The sequence below is a fragment of the Polypterus senegalus genome, chromosome 14, assembly GCF_016835505.1.
Source record: "Polypterus senegalus isolate Bchr_013 chromosome 14, ASM1683550v1, whole genome shotgun sequence".
Taxonomy (NCBI): Eukaryota; Metazoa; Chordata; class Cladistia; order Polypteriformes; family Polypteridae; genus Polypterus; species Polypterus senegalus.
The window spans coordinates 140,502,949-140,522,414 of record NC_053167.1 but is presented as its reverse complement, the minus strand read 5'-3'; the positions used below and the strand labels follow the sequence as shown (position 1 = coordinate 140,522,414).

At 44.2% G+C, this 19,466-nt stretch overlaps 1 protein-coding gene across 1 annotated transcript in view; it reads left to right on the top strand.

The window, feature by feature from the left end:
• Positions 1 to 17,615, top strand: part of LOC120514351 (cytochrome P450 2J6-like) — a 40,290-nt gene extending 22,675 nt beyond the window's left edge. Inside the window, exons 2-9 of the mRNA XM_039734669.1 lie at positions 4,294 to 4,456; positions 7,477 to 7,626; positions 7,713 to 7,873; positions 8,024 to 8,200; positions 11,984 to 12,125; positions 12,311 to 12,498; positions 12,594 to 12,735; positions 17,425 to 17,615. Of these exons, the coding sequence (XP_039590603.1) occupies positions 4,294 to 4,456; positions 7,477 to 7,626; positions 7,713 to 7,873; positions 8,024 to 8,200; positions 11,984 to 12,125; positions 12,311 to 12,498; positions 12,594 to 12,735; positions 17,425 to 17,600 (1,299 nt within the window). The 3' untranslated portion in view covers positions 17,601 to 17,615. The remainder of the gene's footprint in view (positions 1 to 4,293; positions 4,457 to 7,476; positions 7,627 to 7,712; positions 7,874 to 8,023; positions 8,201 to 11,983; positions 12,126 to 12,310; positions 12,499 to 12,593; positions 12,736 to 17,424) is intronic.
• Positions 17,616 to 19,466: the final 1,851 nt, after the last annotated feature.

Genomic DNA, 19,466 nt, shown 5'->3' with positions numbered 1-19,466 from the left:
TTCTGCAACCAAAATTGCTAATCCTTTATATAAACTGTATTGATTATAATCGTATGATAACGATATTTAGAATACAAAAGGTGACCTGTGAGTACGGCTTAAGGAATATATTTACTCTCAGCGTATTGGGACTCTCATAAAGCAGGTGATACTGTGGATTTTCCGGTGCCCTACGTTGTCGTTTAAATATCATTAAAATATCTCTTTGAACCTAACTATTACCTAACTGGTAAAGGATGTCGCCAAGTTGTCTTTTCGCTGAGTTGTCTTTCGCCGAGTTGTACTTTCACCGAGTTGTCTGTCGTCCACTTGTGTTTTCTCCAAGTCGTCTGACGCCAAGTTGTCTTTTCGCCACGTTGTCTGTCACCAAGTTGCCCCTGAAAGGATGTTCAGGATTATGGAAACTAGGGAGAGATAAAGCTGATGTCACACACAATGAAAATTTGAGAAAGGCTTATAGAGAGAAGACTTAGGAGAAAGACCACCATAGGGGAGGAGCAGTTTGGGTTTATGTCAGGGAGGGGAACAACTGATGGAGTCTTTGCATTGAGACAACTGATAAAGAAGCACTGAAAAAAAAACAGAAAGGTTTACATGTGGTGGTTATGGATTTGGAGAAGGTTTATGATAGAGCGCCATGTCAAGAGGTCTGGAGGTGTAAGAGGTTGGGAGCATGTTCTGATTATAGCACGTTGCTGCACCCACCACATGGTGTGAGTCTTTTAACTGTGGCTGGAGTGCCAATCCTGCCACCAACCCCTGGGTTTTCCCTGCAAGTTGGAGGACCTGCTTGCAGGGCTGGATGCAGATTAATATCATAACCAGGATGGAGCAATTGCAGGTTAAAGGCCTTGCTCAGGGGCCCAACCGAGTAGTCAGTTCTGGTATTTATGGGATTCTAACCCGCAACCTTCTGATTACTGGTGCAGATCCCTAGCCTCAGAGCCATCACTCCACCCTGCATGACAACAGGCCGTTCAGTCCAACAAAGCTCGCCAGTCCTGTCCACTTAATTCTTCCAAAATAACATCAAGTCAACCTTGAGGGTCCCTAAAGTCTTCCCGTTTACCACACCCCTTGGTCACTTGATGAATGTGTCTCTGGTTCTCTATGTGAAGAAAAATTTCCTAATGTCTGTGCAAAATTTATCCTTAACAAGTTTCCAACTGTGTCCCCGTGTTCTTGATGAAATCATTTTACAGTCACAGTCTCGATCCACTGGACTAATGCCCTTCATCATTTTAAACACTTCAATCAGGTCTCTTCTTCATCTCTGAAAAGGCTCAGCTCTTTTAATCTTTCCTCATAATTAAACCCCTGTAGCCCTGGATTGAGCCTAGTTGCTCTTCTCTGGACCTTTCCTTGCACTTGCTTTGTCATTTTTGTAACCTGGATAAAAGAAACTTCACCCAGTACTCCAGATGAGGCCTCACCAGTGTGTTATAAAGCTTCAGCATCACCTCCTGTGACTTGTACTCCACACGTCAAGGTGCTATATAACCTGACATTCTGTTAGCCTTCTTAATGGCTTCTGAACTCTGTCTGGCAGTTGATAGCGTCGAGTCCACTATGACTCCTAAATCCTTCTCATAAGGTGGACTTTCGATCTTCAGACCTCCCATTGTGTATTCAGACCTAACAAGACCTAAACTTAATGCAAGTGTGAGGCTCAGCTCTTTTAATCTTTCCTCATAACTCATCCCCTGTAGCCCTGCAATCAGCCCAGTTGCTCTTCTCTGGACCTTCTCTAGTGCTGTTATGTCCTTTTTGTAGCCTGAAGACCAAAACTGCACACAGGACTCCAGATGAGGCCTCACCAGTGTGTTATAAAGTTTGGGCAGAACCTCCTGTGACTTGTACTGCACACATCAAGGCGCTATATAACCTCACATTCTGTTAGCCTTCTTAGTGGCTTCTGAACACTGTCTAGAAGTTGATAGCGTCGAGTCCACTATGACTCCTAAATCCTTCTCATAATGTGGACATTCGATCTTCAGACCTCCCATTGTGTATTCAGACCTAACAAGCCATAAACTTAATGCAAGTGTGAGGCTCAGCTCTTTTAATCTTTCCTCATAACTCATCCCCTGTAGCCCTGCAATCAGCCCAGTTGCTCTTCTCTGGACCTTCTTTGGTGCTGTTATATCCTTTTTGTGGCCTGAAGACCAAAACTGCACAAAAGACTCCAGATGAGGTCTCACCAGTGCGTTATAAAGCTTGAGCAGAACCTCCTGTGACTTTTACTCCACACATCAAGGCGCTATATAACCTCACATTCCATTAGCCTGCTTAATTTGTTCTGAAAACTGTCTGACACTTGATAGTGTTAAGTCCACCACGACTCCTAAATCCTTCTCATAAGGTGGACTTTTGATTCAAACCTCACATTGAAAGAGAAAGGAGGACCGGAGAAGTGTGTGAGGATGTCCAGGGTGTGTATGAGGAGAGTGAGGACTCTGTTTAAAAGCAGTGTTGGGGTAACAGACAAAGATCCCTGTTAGAGGAGGTCTGCACCAGGGGTCCTCACTTCTTTGATCTGGTTATGGATGTGTTGGCTTATGAGATTAAAGACCAGTCCCCCTGGTGCTGGCTTTGTGCTGATGACATTGTGCTGTGTAACACCAGGAAAGAGGATGTGGAGAGGAAGTCGGAGGAACAGAGAACGGCTTTGGAAGATGGACGACTGAAGATAAATGGGACAAGATAGAAAATCTGAAGTTTAATGGTGATTCAGAAGTTAGTCCGCAAGTGGAGCTATTACAAAAAGTGGATTAGTTTAAATATCTGGAATCGGTGGTAGATGGAAAAGATGGAAAATTAGAAGGGATAACCCATAGAGTGCAGTGTGAATAGAATAATTGGGAGAAGGAGTATTGTTTGAAGAAAGAATAAAGGTGAAGGTTAAAGGTCAGGTTTTTAAGATGGTAGTTAAACCAGCAGTGTTGTACGGAGCTGAGACACAGACAGTAAGGGGGGAACAGGAGAAGAAGCTGGATGTGGCAGAAATGAGACTGTTGAGATGGATGTGTAGAATTACAGATAAGGACAGAATAAGAAATGAGACAATCAGAGGTACAACAAAAGTGGGAGAGAGATATCTGAGAAAGTGCAGGAAAGCAGATGGACGTGTGATCAGGAGAGACCATGAATATGTGGGCAAAAGAATGATGGGAATGGAAGTCCAGGGGAAGAGAAAGCAAGGGAGGTCAAAGCAGAGGTGGATGGATAAAGTAAAGGAAGACCTGAAGGAATAGGGCTTGACTGGCGAGGAGGTGCAGGGCTGGGCTGTTTGGAGAAGGCACATCAAGCCCACGTAGAAGTGGGAAAAGATGAAGTGGACACTCCAGTCACCTGACTTAGGTCATAGGATTGGAGAAGCAGCAGAAGAAGACCCCCTACTAGATATGGTGAGAAAAGGAGCAGATGAAAATCTGTAGCATATCCAGAAATTTGTTGGTGGGTTGGCATATAGGAAACTAGGTGGGCGAATAACATTTCCCCCAGATGTGACGGTTTATAGGACTTGAACATCAGCAGCTCAATGAGGGCAAATTGAAAATTGATTGGGTAGGCGGGGGCTCCGAGTGGGTGGGCAATTGCCCACCTGTGCCTACCCTTGCCTTCACTACTAGTTTAAACACCCGGAGAAGGTTCAACAACAACAACATTTATTTATATAGCACATTTTCATACAAAAATGTAGCTCAAAGTGCTTTACACAATGAAGAATAGAAGAATAAAAGACACAGTAAGAAAATAAAATAAGTCAACATTAATTAACATAGAATAAGTAAGGTCCGATGGCCAGGGTGGACAAAAAAAAAAAACTCCAGACAGCCGGGGAAATAAAATAAAATAAAATTACAGGCATCATCTGATGACATCAGCCCCGAACCAAAGGCCACAGATGTTGGAAGTGTGAACATAAGAACGTAAGAAAGGGGAGACCATTGAGTTCATCAGGCTTCTTTTTTAGCTAATAGGTGAACCCATCATCACATCCAGATACTTCTTAAATGTTGCTGAGGTTTCTACTTCATCTCCATGTTTTGGTAGTTTGTTCCAAATTCAGAGCGACTGAAGGTGAGACTTCTTTGCACATTTCAGATACTTGCTCTGAGGGTCCATTTTGATATTAGGAGCGGCTGTTGGACAGCCACGCATTTAAAGCCCATTCCAACCTCCTTGTTGAATTATAATAAATCACATAAGGTTCTTCCAGTATGAATAACATATATACCTGTAGCGCCTTTCACTGACACACCTTTAACCAGCCCTCATCTCTTCCTCCAGCTTGCTCAAAAGTATGGCAACATCTTCAGCCTGCGCTTGGGAAGATCTCGCGTTGTGGTTGTCAACGGCTATAAGATGGCCAAGGAGGCGTTGGTCAATCAACCAGATGCTGTGCCAAGCCGACCCTCAGACCCCATGTTTGAAAGGATCAACAAGTTATACGGTAAATTCTTTATAATTCATTTGTGAATGGTATGGCATCAAAGCACGTGGGCTCAGGACAGTTGTGGGCTGGAGTGGTCTCTGTGTGATACTGGCAGGGTCTCCCTGTGATCAGCCAAAGAGTTTCCTCTCAGGACTTCAGTTGAAAATGATGCTGTCAGGTTAATGAGTGACTGCACACCATCCTCGGCTGTGTGGCAGCATGCCAAGTCAGTAGAATGGTGCCCCCTTCAGGCTTTGTGACTATGCCTGCCAGGATTTACAAATGGAAAGGTGGAATGAGGGCCTGTGGTCAGATTAGGAGACATCCAGTGTATCAGTTCGCCCTCTAGTGGTGACTGCCCTGAACAGCAGCCCCACTTCTATTCATAGTGCAACGTTTCTCAACCTTTACGTATTTGCAACCCGATTTTTTATAACAGTTTTAATCGCGCCCCCCTAACGTTTTTTGAAAGGAGCCCACGAATACTAATTTGTTCTTTTTAATTAATGATATATCATAGATGCATATTTTATTATACCTACATATTTTTTGTCGACATTTATCTAACTCTATATTTATTTTTCTAGTATCACATCTTTTCACATCTTTGCGCCCCCCCGTTTTTGTTACTTCGCGCTCCCCTAGTTGGCACAGTTTGAGAACCACTGCCCTAGTGAGTCAAGTGTGCACATTGCAGATTGTGCCAATTAATGCAGCGTAGATTGCTGACCATTGTGCAAGGCACTATATAAAAAGGTAACATTACCTCCCCACCAATACCTCGTTTTGTGATCACAAGCATGTTGTTTCACCCAATGTTACTCAAAGTAAAGAATTACATTAACAAGGGTAGCGCACATAGTCAAGAGATGGATGGCATTCTACCAGTCCACTAATTCAATCAACAAAACACTTGAAATGGGGTTTTCTCTGAGAGGTGTCCTTGTGTTGTGCCCTGAGGCTCCATTGATCGATTTTTACATAACGAGGCTGTCAGGCCCTCAGGTCCTTAAACGGTAAATCTGACAGACCCCAGGACCTTGACAGACCAGTGCAACAGTATGAGAGATGGACACAGAGGTGCAATTTATTGTGCAATGAATCGTTGAGAAAGTGCACTTTCCAAAAATATATATAATATTAAAAAAAATCAAAATTGTTAAAACGTGCTATAAAAACGAACAATACATTTCTCAAAAAATTGTGAAGATTGCACTCACTCAGTTTGCCTTCCTATCTGGGGAAGTCACTTCCAAGCACATTTAGTCCCAATGAGCTTTCCTTTAATTCAGCCTTTAATTATGTTTTGTCTTCCCTCTCACTAAAGTTCAGGGTGGTCCCTAAGCTTTCCATCACAACAGAATTCCAGACCATCTCATCACAAAAAAAAAAAACAATTTCCTGCAATGTTTATATAGCGCCTTTCATTATAAACATCCGTAAGCCATCCTGAACGACATCCGATTCTCTCAGCTCTTTTGTGTTTTCTCTATTTCTTCTGCATTCACGTCAGGCTTTTATAAGCTTCGCCCGCCATCAGCTAACAAGGAACCTGGTCACCCATTCCCCTGTCACGCGTCCGGCGCCTCTTTAAATCTGTGAATTGACCGCGCGTGCGTGCGTGCTCGCGCACCTGCTTTCGAGATGGCGCTGCTGCACGCTCACCTACACCTGCTGACTCTGGCAGATGAAACGCTCCTCTCCAGTCGACAACAAAGCCACAAAAAAAAAAATGATTTTTAAAAACTTTACCGGACTGTCCCGTCTTGCCGCTTCCAAATCAGCGACAGCAAAGTAAGCGACTCCCAAAAGAAACGGACAGGCGGCGGCCGATAGGGCCCTTCGAGTCGAGCCTGCGCGTCATCCTCTTGCCGCTGATATCATCCTTCACCCCTTCATGTGCACCTGAAAGAATGCAGGCACGTACCATTTCTCTGATCTTTACCTCTAATGCTGAGGAATAACAGGGCACAGTTAATTATACTCATCAGGACGCCACGGGAAGACACAACACCGTCCCGTTGAAAGCTGGAGAGGGCACACAGAAAACGAAACTGCCGTGAGGGGAGTCGCATCGTCACAGAGACCCAGTCAGTGTCCACATTGTCGAAATTCAAACACAACTGTGCTGCACGTGGTAAGAATCTTATATGGCATTTGCTATGAAAGGCGCTATATAGAATCACCAGAATGAATCCTCCTCAGCCATAATATACTTAGTGACTCCCCACGCCCCAAAGTGAGCACTTGCATTGTATCTATAATCAGCCTTAACTGGAATAGCTTTCATTAAAGTCAATATATAAATTAAAAGGGCTGTCTTTCAGAACTGACTTTTTTTAACAGTATGCAAAAAGGTTCACTTCACTAAAAGTATCCAACCTCATCAGTACCAGTGATTGTAATGCACTTACCTGCATTTTACATTTCCAGTATATCACTTACCAAGTCCAAATTGTCAATACTAGTTTTTGTAATGGACAAGAAATACAAACAATTATCTGCAACCTGTATATAGCGTCTTTCAAGATGAACCTCCACCAGGAAATTAAAATAGTTACCTGCAATCTTTATATAGCACCTTTCAAGATGAACATCTGCCTAAAGCACACCCTCTCTTGATGCCACTATTTGTAATGGATAATCACGTGCAATTTTCATTTTATATAGCGCCTTTCATGGTGCACCTCATCCCAAATAGCAGCTCTATATAACTGACATTGAAGCACAAACTGGCACAGTGGGTCTCACAAGGCTTTGCAGAACTGAAACTTGAACCCTTGTCCCGCACTGCAGGGCAAACAACCCCCGTAAGAAGTTCAAATAGGACGCACTCTTTGTCCGTCTCCGCAGATGTGTAGCAGTGAATTCAAAACCTGCTGGCCATAGTTTGTCCCTGAGCCTTAACAATGGTAGTTTCTGAACTGGACGTCAGCTGCTCTGCTAGTTAGAAGGTCCACCTGCTCCCAGTCCAAAGCTTTGTCAGCATGGAGAGTGGGATGTCTAACCTCAAATGTGCCCTCTTTCTACCCGGCCAGGTGTGGTGCTTAGCAGCGGGTACCCCTGGAAACAACAACGGAGATTCATGCTGACAACTCTGCGAAACTTTGGTGTTGGCAAGAAGAGCCTGGAGTCCACCATCATCGAGGAGCTTGGGTATTTTCACCAGGCCATTCAAGAAGAGCAGAGTAAGTAGCATGGTACCATGGGCAGCCTGGTATCATGATTTGGGTGTGAGTCCTGTGTACCTTCATGTCCCCTTCATCACCTACAGGTAGACCTTTCGAGCCTCACTACCTCATTAACAATGCCGTCGCCAACATCATCTGCTCAATCGTTTTTGGCCGCCGCTTCGAGTACAGTGACCAAAGGTTCCAGGAGCTGCTGCATCTCATCTTTGAGGCTGTGTTTCTGGAAGGGACCATTTGGGCTCAGGTAAGGTGACTGTGTCTGGGTGATTGATGTGTAACTTGGTCCTTGGGCTCCAAACCTCCTGAAGCCTTGAAACACATGGAGAGGCTTTCTGGAATGCCTCTGGTTTCACTGCCACATTCTAAAAAGCTTCTGATGGTACTTCTCTTCCAGCTGTACAATGCCTTCCCCACGATAATGAAGGTCCTACCAGGGCGCCACCATGTCTTGTTTTCAGACTACGACAAGGTTGTCGAGTTTTTGAGGTCAGAGATTGAAGAGCACAAGAAGGACTGGGACCCCGCAGCACCGCGCGACTTCATCGACTGCTACTTGGAGGAAATCGAGAGGGTAACGTATTGAGGACAATGACGCCAAAGTCATGCCACTGTGGAAAGTGGCCCGGACACAGACAGGCGGACATCAATAGTTTAACCAACATACGTTTATTGTACATTATTTACAAGATAAAAGTGCAACACAACCCCAAAACTCCTCAAAAGTCCAGGCCTCACAATGCCTTTGCGCCTCTCTTCAGGCCACCTCCTTTCCTCTTCTCAAAGACCTTGTCTCGTCCTCCCAACTCCAGCCATCAAATGGAGGGAGGCGGCTCCTTTTATAATCACCCGGATGTGCTCCAGGTGCCTCCCGATAATCTTCCACCGGCACTCCCCAGTATGGCGGAAGTATCAGCTGTACTCCTGGAAGTACTCCGGGTGTCCTTGGTCGTCTTCCCCCCAGCACTTCCGGGTGTGGCGGAAGTGCTGAGGACCAGGGCTCTCCAGGCATTGGGGCGCCCCCTGGCGGTGACCACGGGCCCCTATAGGGTTGAGCTTGCAAGCTCAGTTCCCATGGTCCCCAAAGCCACCAGGATGGTCACCCCCTTGTGGTCTGGAGGAGGAATAATCCCTCCTCCGTTCCTTTCGGGCATCCCGGCTGGGTGCCACCTCCAGCCGCTTGCCACACCACCTTTTACTGAAGTCTTCAGCACAGCCCAAGTAAAAATCAGAAACAACAGTTTTCATAAATATTTGGGGTAACATGGAACCCGTGTGGCAGTCATACTAAAAAAAAAAAAAATGGGAGTGGTCTCTCCTCGACTTTCTCGTATACTGAGATATAGGGATGGATATTTGAGGAGTAAACTGCAAGACAATGATTATATTTTTATATTAAGTACATTAAAGAACCATCAACAACAAATCAAATTAATAATATGTTGAAAAATTATTATAAATATAGAGTTGAATAAATCAGACTCTGCAGGTGCATGAATAAAAGGTTAAGTACCACTTCTGGTTAGCGGAAATAGCCCAAAAGTTGACGGAAATCTACATTTTGTACCAAATACTTTGAGCCAAGTAAAAGTTAACTTAAGTTATCATTGTTTGCACACACACATGTTTAGACAGACACACAGACTTACTTAGAAAAAATGTAATTTTGGCTTCAGGGGTGTCTTAAACGTCGAGATTCTTCAAAATTTCGAAATGAAATTTTTGGAGGATTTCAATACTTTCCCTATACTTCGTATGCGAGAAAGTCAGGGAGGTCTAAAACGTCGAGATTCATCAAAATCTCGACATCGAATCTTTGGACGATTATAATACTTTCCCTATACTTCGCATACGAGATAATAAAAATGTATCTGCCCGACCGTCCACAGGCTGCAGTGTGAGGGACAATTGGTTCACAGGTCAGGCTTGAAGTGTTTAAAGCTACTGCCCCCTGATGGCTTTGTCTCTAATTGCATCTTCATCTCCAGAGATGGCCAGAACCACAAGTTGCATTTGTTAAGCCTGGAAAGCCTCATGAAACCTAACTGTTGATAGAGTGTTGCTCTCTAATGCAGGGGTCGCCAACTCCTGTCCTGGAGGACCACCATGGCTGCAGGTTTTCATTCTAACACTTTTTTTTAACGAGTGTCCTGTTTGTGCTGCTGATTAACTTCTTGTCAATTCATTTTAATTGAATTGCTTTTTTTAAGATTTTCTCTCCTGAATTTCTTTATCGTTCCTCCGAATTGCTTCATTTCTTTCCTTAAATGGTAACCAAAGTGAGGGAGCCAACAGAAGACCAAGTAAGTGAGGGCCTCAAACTCCAATCAATTTCACTCCAACCAGCTACTTCATGAGGAGCCAATTCTTGCCGTTAATTAAACCTGTTCTTTAATTTTGTGGTTTTTGTTGCTGCTCTCGTGGTGCATTAGCAGACATTTCCAAAATTGTTGATTTTCTCTTTCTAAGAGCACACTTAAAATGTTTTGGGGACCTGAGCAGATTGACATTCATGAGACCTTCATCTTTCTTAATTTTCAGATATTGTACTTTGAACACCAGCTGTTTTAGCTCATTTTGTATCTTGTGATTGTTTGGCTGATAATTAAGGAAAAGAGAACAATTAAAGGGTCTGAGTCTTCAAGAACAAGTAAATTCAAATGAGTTCAAACGAAGATATTTAGCAGCAAAAACAGGTCACTCATTGAGAAAAGAGTTAGGCCGGGGTTATACTTCACGCGACGCGGCACATGCTGCAGCGGACACTCCTTCTATGCAAGCAGTGTGCTGTTTATACTTGCGTGCGTACTTTACGTAAATCTGGAGGAATCCACCAGGTGGCAGCGCGAGATATCATCACGGTGAGAACAGGTTCGGCTTCGCTGTGTTGTGGATTGCCTGAAACATCCATTAAATTCCGATGACGCCTTACTGCAATATCTCTGGAAAGGATGTTTAATAATTAAATCCATCAGCTCAGGGATTTGTCCATTTCAGCTAGCATTGGGCACGAGGCAGAAACAATCCCTGGACGGGGCATCAGCTCATTCAAGGTGAATACAAGCACACACATAAACGCTGGCGTCATTTTAGTGTCACCAAATCTGCATATCTTTGGAAGGAAACTGGAGCTCAATGTGGAAGCCCAGCAGGAAAACATGGAAACTCCAGGCAGGGAATACCAGCGATGTGACTCCCTGCGAGACAGCAGCACTACCGCTCCACCACCGTGTCACCCCATGTGTGTAATTATTAACAGTATTCATTATTTAAACGAAATTACCGATTTATCTGTAACATGTAACATACATACTTTAATGCATTTCATCATGAAAGTGATATCAAGTATAAATCTAAGGATTCTAAATGTGCAGAGAGATGGAATATCAGACATTTAATGTGCTCGATGTGGCGGTCCACTGCTGTCAGGACCGGATGGAAGCCCTAGAAAAAAAGACGGCACAGAAGACGGTATGTGAGACTTTTAAAATGTATCGTGTCATTGCGATGGGGAATATGCGACGCTTGAATATAAAAGCACCAAAAATGTATTTGTATGTCGGCATTATGCTTCACCACATCGAACCGTTCATGAAACATCGAAGCGCGTACACCGATCTCGTAGGATCCTCAAAAGCTTTCTGTCACGTGTAGATAGTAAACAGAGACTCTGACATCACGTTCCAACTTTTAGCACACTGTGACACCACTCCACGACTTTTTGCTGTTACTGCATCTCGCGCACGTGTCGCATTCATTTCTGAGGACCTGCTCAGAGGACGCAGCAAATGAACGCTGAGCACGCATGGCAGCCATGATGCGGGCGTGTACGCATTCTGAGCGTGAAGTATAAATGAGTCCTTAGAATGAAAACCATGCAGCCATGGTGGTCCTCCAGGACTGGAGTTGGTAACCCCTGCTCTAGTGGATGTCTCCCGTAATTCAGTTCTTCTGGCCTTTCATAATTGTGTTACCACCACTGAAGGTCAATGAGGTTGGGTGTCCTTCCCCATATTGGATCTCTAAAGTACAATACATCCAATTCTGACTTTCACCTTCTCTGTGGTCACCTAGAGCAGTTCAGGCATCAAATATTCTTCTGTATTTCAGTATTCTGTCCTGCTTTTCAGAATTTGAAGCTCCGTCCACCTTTATAGAAGGGCCACAGTCTAGCTTATTGACGCTCATTTGGTCATCAACAGGTCGTAATCTCAGATTTCATCAAGTAAAACAAACAAAAACAGTTTTTTGAGGTACATAAAGATGTGTAATCGTAGAGATATAAATGATTACCTTTTTGCAGACCTCACAGGGAGTCGGCGGTGGGATTTAATTTTCATTTTATGGTTTCCAACAGCGTAAAAAGGATGTAGAGGCAAAATTCCATGAGGAAAACCTGAGTTATACCCTTCTGGACCTCTTTGTGGCGGGAACGGAGACGACGTCCACGACTCTACGCTGGGCACTGATGTACATGATGAAATATCGAGATGTTCAGGGTAAGATCTGGTCATTTGCTTCTGACTGCACGATATCATGCAGCGAGTGTAAAAGTCGATATTCATGGAGGCTCAGAAATGAGGATTACTGTGTGAAAGCCTCAGTCCTTTTTGGTGGGGAGGAGGAGGATGATATCTTTGTGTTGCATAAGACTAACTGTCGCTCCCACTCTCACTCCCGGTAGAAAAAGTCCAAAAGGAGATTGATGCCGTACTCGGTAGAGACCAGCCTCCGTCAATGCAGGACCGGAACAACCTGCCCTACACTGACGCCGTGATTCATGAGATCCAGAGAATGGCTGACATTATCCCAATCAACATGGCCCGCAAAGCTGACGAGGAGTTCTCCTTGGGTGGATGCATCATTCCAAAGGTGAGATGAACACAACGTGGTGGCACCTAAGAGTGCAGCGAGTGGCGTTTGAAGGGAACCGTAACTCTCTCTCTCCCTCTCTGTCCCCCCTCCAGCACACCACAGTGCTTGTGAACCTGAACTCGGTGCTCTTCGACGAGGAGGAGTGGGACGACCCGTACACGTTTAAACCCGAGCGCTTCCTTGATGCCAATGGAAAGTTCGAGAAAAATGACGCCTTCTTTGTTTTCTCAGCTGGTAAAGCGTTTTCCTGTTTTTCTCCCAGTGATATGGTAAACCACTCAAGCTCTGTGCCGAGACATTTGCTCTCCTGCTTGTGTTGTTTGGCTCCTTTTTTTGGATTCCGTTTATCATTTTTGGAGTTAGAATTTCACATTGTGTTCTTTGACCTATGGACTTACTGCTCTCGTGAAAGATATCGTTTTAGTTTTAGTTTTAGTTTTTTCAGGCAACCTTTCGTATTTTACCCTTGGCAATTCTTTTATTTCTAAACTTTATTTATACAGTGGGGTTGAATGACAAACAGAATGAGGCCCGCGAAATGTTGGGGTGATAGCTGGGACGCACCATTTAATGCACTTGAAATTACAAGAGAGAAAAAAAACTAAAGAGTGCTTTGTGGTGAGTTCTAAAACAAGAGGAATAGGCAATGGCTCTGGATTAACATCTCATTATGGCTTTATTGTTCTTGGGTCAGGCTTTTGGCGGAGCTCCGTACCCCTGGCTACTCAGGTCCAAAACGTGACAAAACTTTTCGGAGATGTCATCAGGTCTTGTACCGTCTGGGCTTCACTGATATAATTTCTCTCATTAGGCATCTATTTGGCACGGTCAGGGAGAAATGAGACAAGACCATTAGTGACAGCGCCCCCTCTCGTCCTAGAATGGAATTGCATACCTCAAGTGAGCCCGGAAGGAAATCCTCTGGGATGCATTCATGAATGAATGTATGAGGAATGACCAGGAGAAAAGATAATGTCAAAAAGGATGTAGTAAACATCACAACCAGAAACATTTACCACCACTTATCTGGTCAGGGTTGTGAAAGCAACTGTCTAAGCAAAGATGCCCACATGTTCCCTTTTACCAACCTACTCATTCTCCATCTACTCCAGGAGGATGCTCAGTTGTTCCGAATCCAGCTGCGAGATATAATCTTCCATTGCATGACCCCTACTTTTGACCCCAACTGGTCTCCTCCAGGTTGGAAAGGGGCTTCAAAACGTCTCCACTGCCATTCAGAAGATTCTAATCAGAAACCCCAACCACCACTTGTGGGCAACTGCTTTCTGAGACATCAAGGCTAGGGGGCTGTGAACTGAGCGCCTGTTAAAGCCCATTGCGGCACTTCCTGTGTGATTTTGGGCTATACAAAAATAAACTGTATTGTATTGTATTGTATATAATCTCTCCAGCATGTGCTGCGTTTGCCCCAAGGTCTCCTCCAGGTTGGACATGCTTCAAAACGTCTCCACTGATAGCCATTCAGAAGATACCCTAATCAGAAACCCCAACCACCACTTGTGGGCAACTGCTTTCTGAACATCAAGTAGTTTATGAACTGAGACGGACCAGAGAGAGTCAGGAGGCAGATGAGACTCTTGGTTTAAAAAGTGTATAATTATTTCTGTTGAACAATTTAAAGTGCAAAAGTCCAAAATAAATTAAAACATTTTGATAAATAAATCTCTTAGATTCGCATAACATCTTCCAGGAGTGCAAAAATAAACACTTTTAAAACTCCAAATGATCAACATAAAATCCATTTGTGATGTTTCCATATCTGACAGCCAAAAAACCGGACAAATCCCCTTTGCGAAAACCTCAACTCATCTTTACGTTCAGCCACCTTCTTTGGTAACTATTTAGCTCTTTCATGAAGAACACATCTTGAGGTTTCTAGCATCTCCTCTGTTACCCACAGAACACTCCAGTAAAGACCTCAGCAATTTCTTTGCAGCCAGGGCACTGTTGACAGGGTCAGGCGGTGTGACAAAGACCTCCACAACTTTCTTTCAGGTCCCATAGCTCTGTTGCCACCACACCCAGAATTTGACCTTACTCTTTCATCTCCTTCTGCTGTCTAGCGACTCTAAACCATTCTTAGATAGATAGATAGATAGATAGATAGATAGATAGATAGATAGATAGATAGATAGATAGATAGACACTATGTAATAGGCAGATAGATAGATAGATAGATAGATAGATAGATAGATAGATAGATAGATAGATAGATAGATAGATAGATTCAAACACTGGCATCCTACTGAACTCACCATAATCGGTCTTGCTCCTTCAAAAAACAACCGGCATGATAATCCATGTCATCTGTCCAGCTCTTCCTTGGAAAGGCACCTGACCTCTGACAAAACCCTCACATGAATGAATGCTCTTCTCCTTTGTTCATCTTTCTTTGATCTTTTGTTCCTTTATTCTGTCTTTTCCATTCTGGCATTTACCTTACTCGTTTTTTCAGCATGTGGCAACCACAGATGGCCGGGGTAAATTATCACTTCACTCCTCTCATGATTGGGAATGGAAGCCACTTGTCAATGATTCAACCTCCAGGATGTACTCTAAAACCCATTAAAAATCACTTCTAAATTCATCCATGGAAACCCAGCAGGACACAACTTCTCACAGTGCTTTTGTCATGGAGGAGCAGCAGCTCTACTTTGAGCTCCCTCTGAATGTCTGTACTCTTCACCCCGTCTCTAAAGCTGATGAGCACAAACACCCTACAAACGAAGCTCATTGCTGCCACTTATATTCTTAAACGAGTTCTTTTGGTCACTACCCACACCTCATAGCCATAGGTGAGGGTAAGAACTTAGATCAAACGGTAATCAAGAGCTGTGCCTGACCGGTACAATGTCCGCATAACTGCTGCCTCAAAGCAATTCTGGAAAACCATTGGGCAACCCAGTAGGGGAAGCCAGTGCGTCGGCCATGTTGTGTTTGGCAGGAATGGAGTGCTGATGACCTCTTCTGGGGATATAATAAAGTCGAGTGGTTGAAGGAGCACTTCTTGGACCTCCTGAACCCCACTGGCACACCTTTCTCAGAGGAAGCACGGTCTGGGGACTTAGGGTGGCTCCCAGGGTGGTGCTGAGGTGTCACTCACTGCACTCGGGTGCCAATCTGGGTGGTTTGTTGTGTGGTGGGTGTTATCAGCACATGATCCCAATCTCCTCCTCCTGCCCCTATTACTGGAAGTTCTCCTTGGTGGCAAGACTCTAGGAATGGATGATTTTTGCTTGGAGTTACTGAAGGCTCTGGAAGTTGTGGGATTGTCTTTGTTGAAATTGCCTTTTTAACATTGTGTAGAAGTATGTGACAGTGTCTTCGGATTGGCAAACTGGGTTCCCCTTTTTTTAAGATTGGGGACCGTTTAGTGGGCTCCAACTTTAGGTTCATCACTCTACTCAGCCTCCCAGGGAAGGTCTGTGCCAAGGTGTGAGAAAGTAAGGTCCAGCTGGTGGTTCAACCTTAGATCCAGAAGGAGCAATGTGGATTTCATCTCAGTTACGGAAAACTGAGTGAGCTCTTTACGCTCATGGCAATTCCAGATAGGTTCATGAGAGTATGCCCAACCAGTCTAAACGTGTTTAGTGAACATGGAAAAGGCATACGGCTTTGTCCCTTAAGGTGTCCAGTTGGGAATATGAGGTTTCAGGCCTGTTGTTACGGACCACTCGCTCCACTCACAACAGGAGCAAGAGCTTTGTTCACATTGTTCACGATGGGTTTGGGATGCCCTTTGCCAATTCTGTTCATAATTTTTAAATCGGCAGGATTTTCAGGTGCTGCCAAAGGGTGCAGGGGTTACAGTTTGGTGACCTCAGGATAGCATCTCTGAATTTTGACAGATGATGTGGACATGTTGGCTTCATCGGGTGGTGGTCTCAGACATGCACTGGTGTAGTTTTCAGCCGCACGAACCTCCACGATATGCCAGGTGAATTCGGTCGTGCGAAGTGTCCGCTGGGTGAAGCAGCCAAGTGGCAAAAAGGTGAAGGGATTGTAATCTAACGGAAGGACAAGCAAGACTTTAAGCACTGTCCGCAATGCAACAGTCAATGTTTGTGTCAGGGGAAATGTGGAAATCATTAATCCTTGTGCTGTGGGCACATCGATTGTGTGGATAACCTCTCCTGCGCTAACGAAAGAAAAAAAAAATATGTAAGAAAAAGCAGCACACTTGTACTGTCCTGTTCGTGACGTCAAGCTGTGCATTGGTGTGAGAGATGCATACTGAATCTACAGGAGCACAGCAGTAGACACTGGACACCCCTTTATTACTGTATTTATGCTGTCGTTTTGGTATTTACGTGCTGCTGTAACGCATAACAACCTTTTTCCCCGTTAAAAAAAAATCAGCATTTTTGGCTAATTTTTCCAAGGCGAAAGCATAACACTAAAAGAGATGAAGAGCAGAAACCCCTCTGATTTTCACACAAAGAACTCGTGCCACAGTTTCTTTATTTTATATGTTGGATTGCATTGCATTTGGCACAGATAGTCCTCCATACAGGTGGCATCCTGCTGCAGAGACAGCATTACTGCCTTACCGTAAGGAGACTGCGATTTATGTGTTATCTTGAGTCCACGTGGGTTTCCCCAGGTGCTCCAGTTTGCTGCTACAGACCAGAGACATGCAGGTTAGGTGGACTGATGATGCCAAGTTGCTTTGTATGTTCACTCTTGCGATGGCCTGGCACCCAGTCCAGGTGTTGTTCCTGCCTTGTACTCATTGATTGCTAGTACAGGCTCTAGCTTCCCTGTGACCCTGTCCAGGATAGTAGGATTATGAAAAGGGATGGCTGGATCTCTATTGACATCAGGATGGGCACACCAATCAGATTATCTTCTACTCTGACTCTCCTTTTTTTCCTTTCTTTTTTTTTTTTTTTGTCTTCTCAGGTAAGCGTTCCTGCGTTGGGGAGCGATTGGCCCGCATGGAGCTCTTTCTCTTCTTCACGTCTCTTCTTCAGAAGTTCACCTTCCAGTCCCCTGAAGGAGTTGAGCCAACCCTTGATTTCCAGCAGGGCCTCACCCGGGTGCCTGCGCCATACAAAGTCTGTGCTATCCCGCGCTAAAGTGTGCCCCTCTGCTGTTGAGAGTTCTGCATTACAGCCTCCAATTTTGCATATGATCAAGAAGGATGGTGCCCTATATGCCACTGCACCAGTCTGAGGGATCCATACATTTTTACCTGTTTTCAAGACAGAGCTACGAAGCTCAGCCAGAAGACTAAAAGCAGACTGGCAAGGTATCTGATAGGCAGGCGCTCTCACTTTCGCTTTGTGACATATTAGACTAGCGTGATTGCTGCTTTTCTTAATTAAAGTGATGTCCTCCACTCTTCCTGCACTCTGGTTTCTTTTTTATTGTCTCAGTTACCAAACAGCCTACCAGAATGTAGACACCCTCAGAAATAAAATGTTGCATGACAGTCGTTGGCATTTCCTGAAGTCCTCCTCACCCTCCAGCAGGTGGGGCACCACTAGCAGCGTAAGCACCCAACAGTCCACCCCTTGCCAGATTCCCACTCATTGTCAGCACCTCTCTGTTGTTGTTGCCATGGCAGACCCTGGTATTCCAGGCACCTTTATAGTGCCATGCTGTGATGAGCAGGACCTCTGGTGCATCCCAGCCGTATGCATTTACATTTGATATTTGTACAAGGCATGCCAAGAAGGTGGCAACTTGGTCAGCAGAAAAAAAGCTGGCGAGTCAATCAGAGACTTCATATTCTGTAGCGTCAAATAGTATCATCACAAGGTGTTTAATACATTCAATGGGATTGTTTTTAATATTTTACTATCATAAGCACATACCTGTGAAGTGACTTGGCGCTGGGAACACACAGTCTGTGATAATGATAGTTTTCAGTGATGTTATATAGCACCTTGCCCTAGCAAATACCCAACCCAAAGGTACATTATGCATACAGTCAATGATTTCATATTTCTACAAGCTCACCATTGCAGGTGCAGTGACTCAGTGACATTACACAAGAAACCAGGAGAATGGAGTGTTTTCTGTGATGTTATATAGCGCCTTTCCAAAAGAGGTTTATTCATATAGTAGGATTACTTCAATGTTTCTATGATCTCGAGTACAGGCATTGGAACAGACTTGCAACGGATCTCACAAAGACATTGGAGGAAGTGATCAAAAGGATTTCATATAGTGCCTTCCAAAGTGCGTTATGCATACAGTTTGCTTGTTTCCATGCCCTTTACAATGTTAGCTTTGCAGTTGAAGTGATTTGCACAAGTTAAGCTTTTATTTAGAGGTAGAAAATGTTGGTGTGGTTTTACACAGTGCCTTGCCAAGGAGCAATATGTATAAATACAAAACCGCAGTTTTCATCTTTCTACTTTCAGGACCGGCTCAGGGTCACACCGGGAGCAAAGTGTCGTGGCGAAAAATTCATCATCAGAAGGCTTTTTACCTAAAAAAAACGGCTATTAGGACTCGGGATAGACAGACAGAGTTTTAAAGCTTTACTGCAATAAATCAGCCACACGGACTCAACAGCATTCGGCCGAATGAGATTGAGCCCCAAACATTACTGCAATTGAAGTTTTTATAACAATTTCTTTCCATTTTTACTGTCCATTATTCCTCTTGGTGTCTGTTCGGCTTATTTTGATTGGCCTAAGACTGGGTGGATGGCTTCCTCTTACCATCTTTGGGCTTTTCTTAGGTCATTTCCTATCTTTTCTGACCTCGCTCGAATGAGCTCTCTTTCCCATCTTCTCTGACTCCCTTCTACTCCTGTCCGGCCGAACCTTGAGTTTCCCTTATTATCTCCTTACTTTCCCATTGCTGGCCCCCTCGTGGTATTTGTTATTTTTCTATGCTGCTCCCATTTTCTCTAACTGGCCAAGGCTTCAATTCCATATATGGGTTTCCTCTCATCATTCCCTTTCTTAAACCTTCCAAACTTTTTTTTA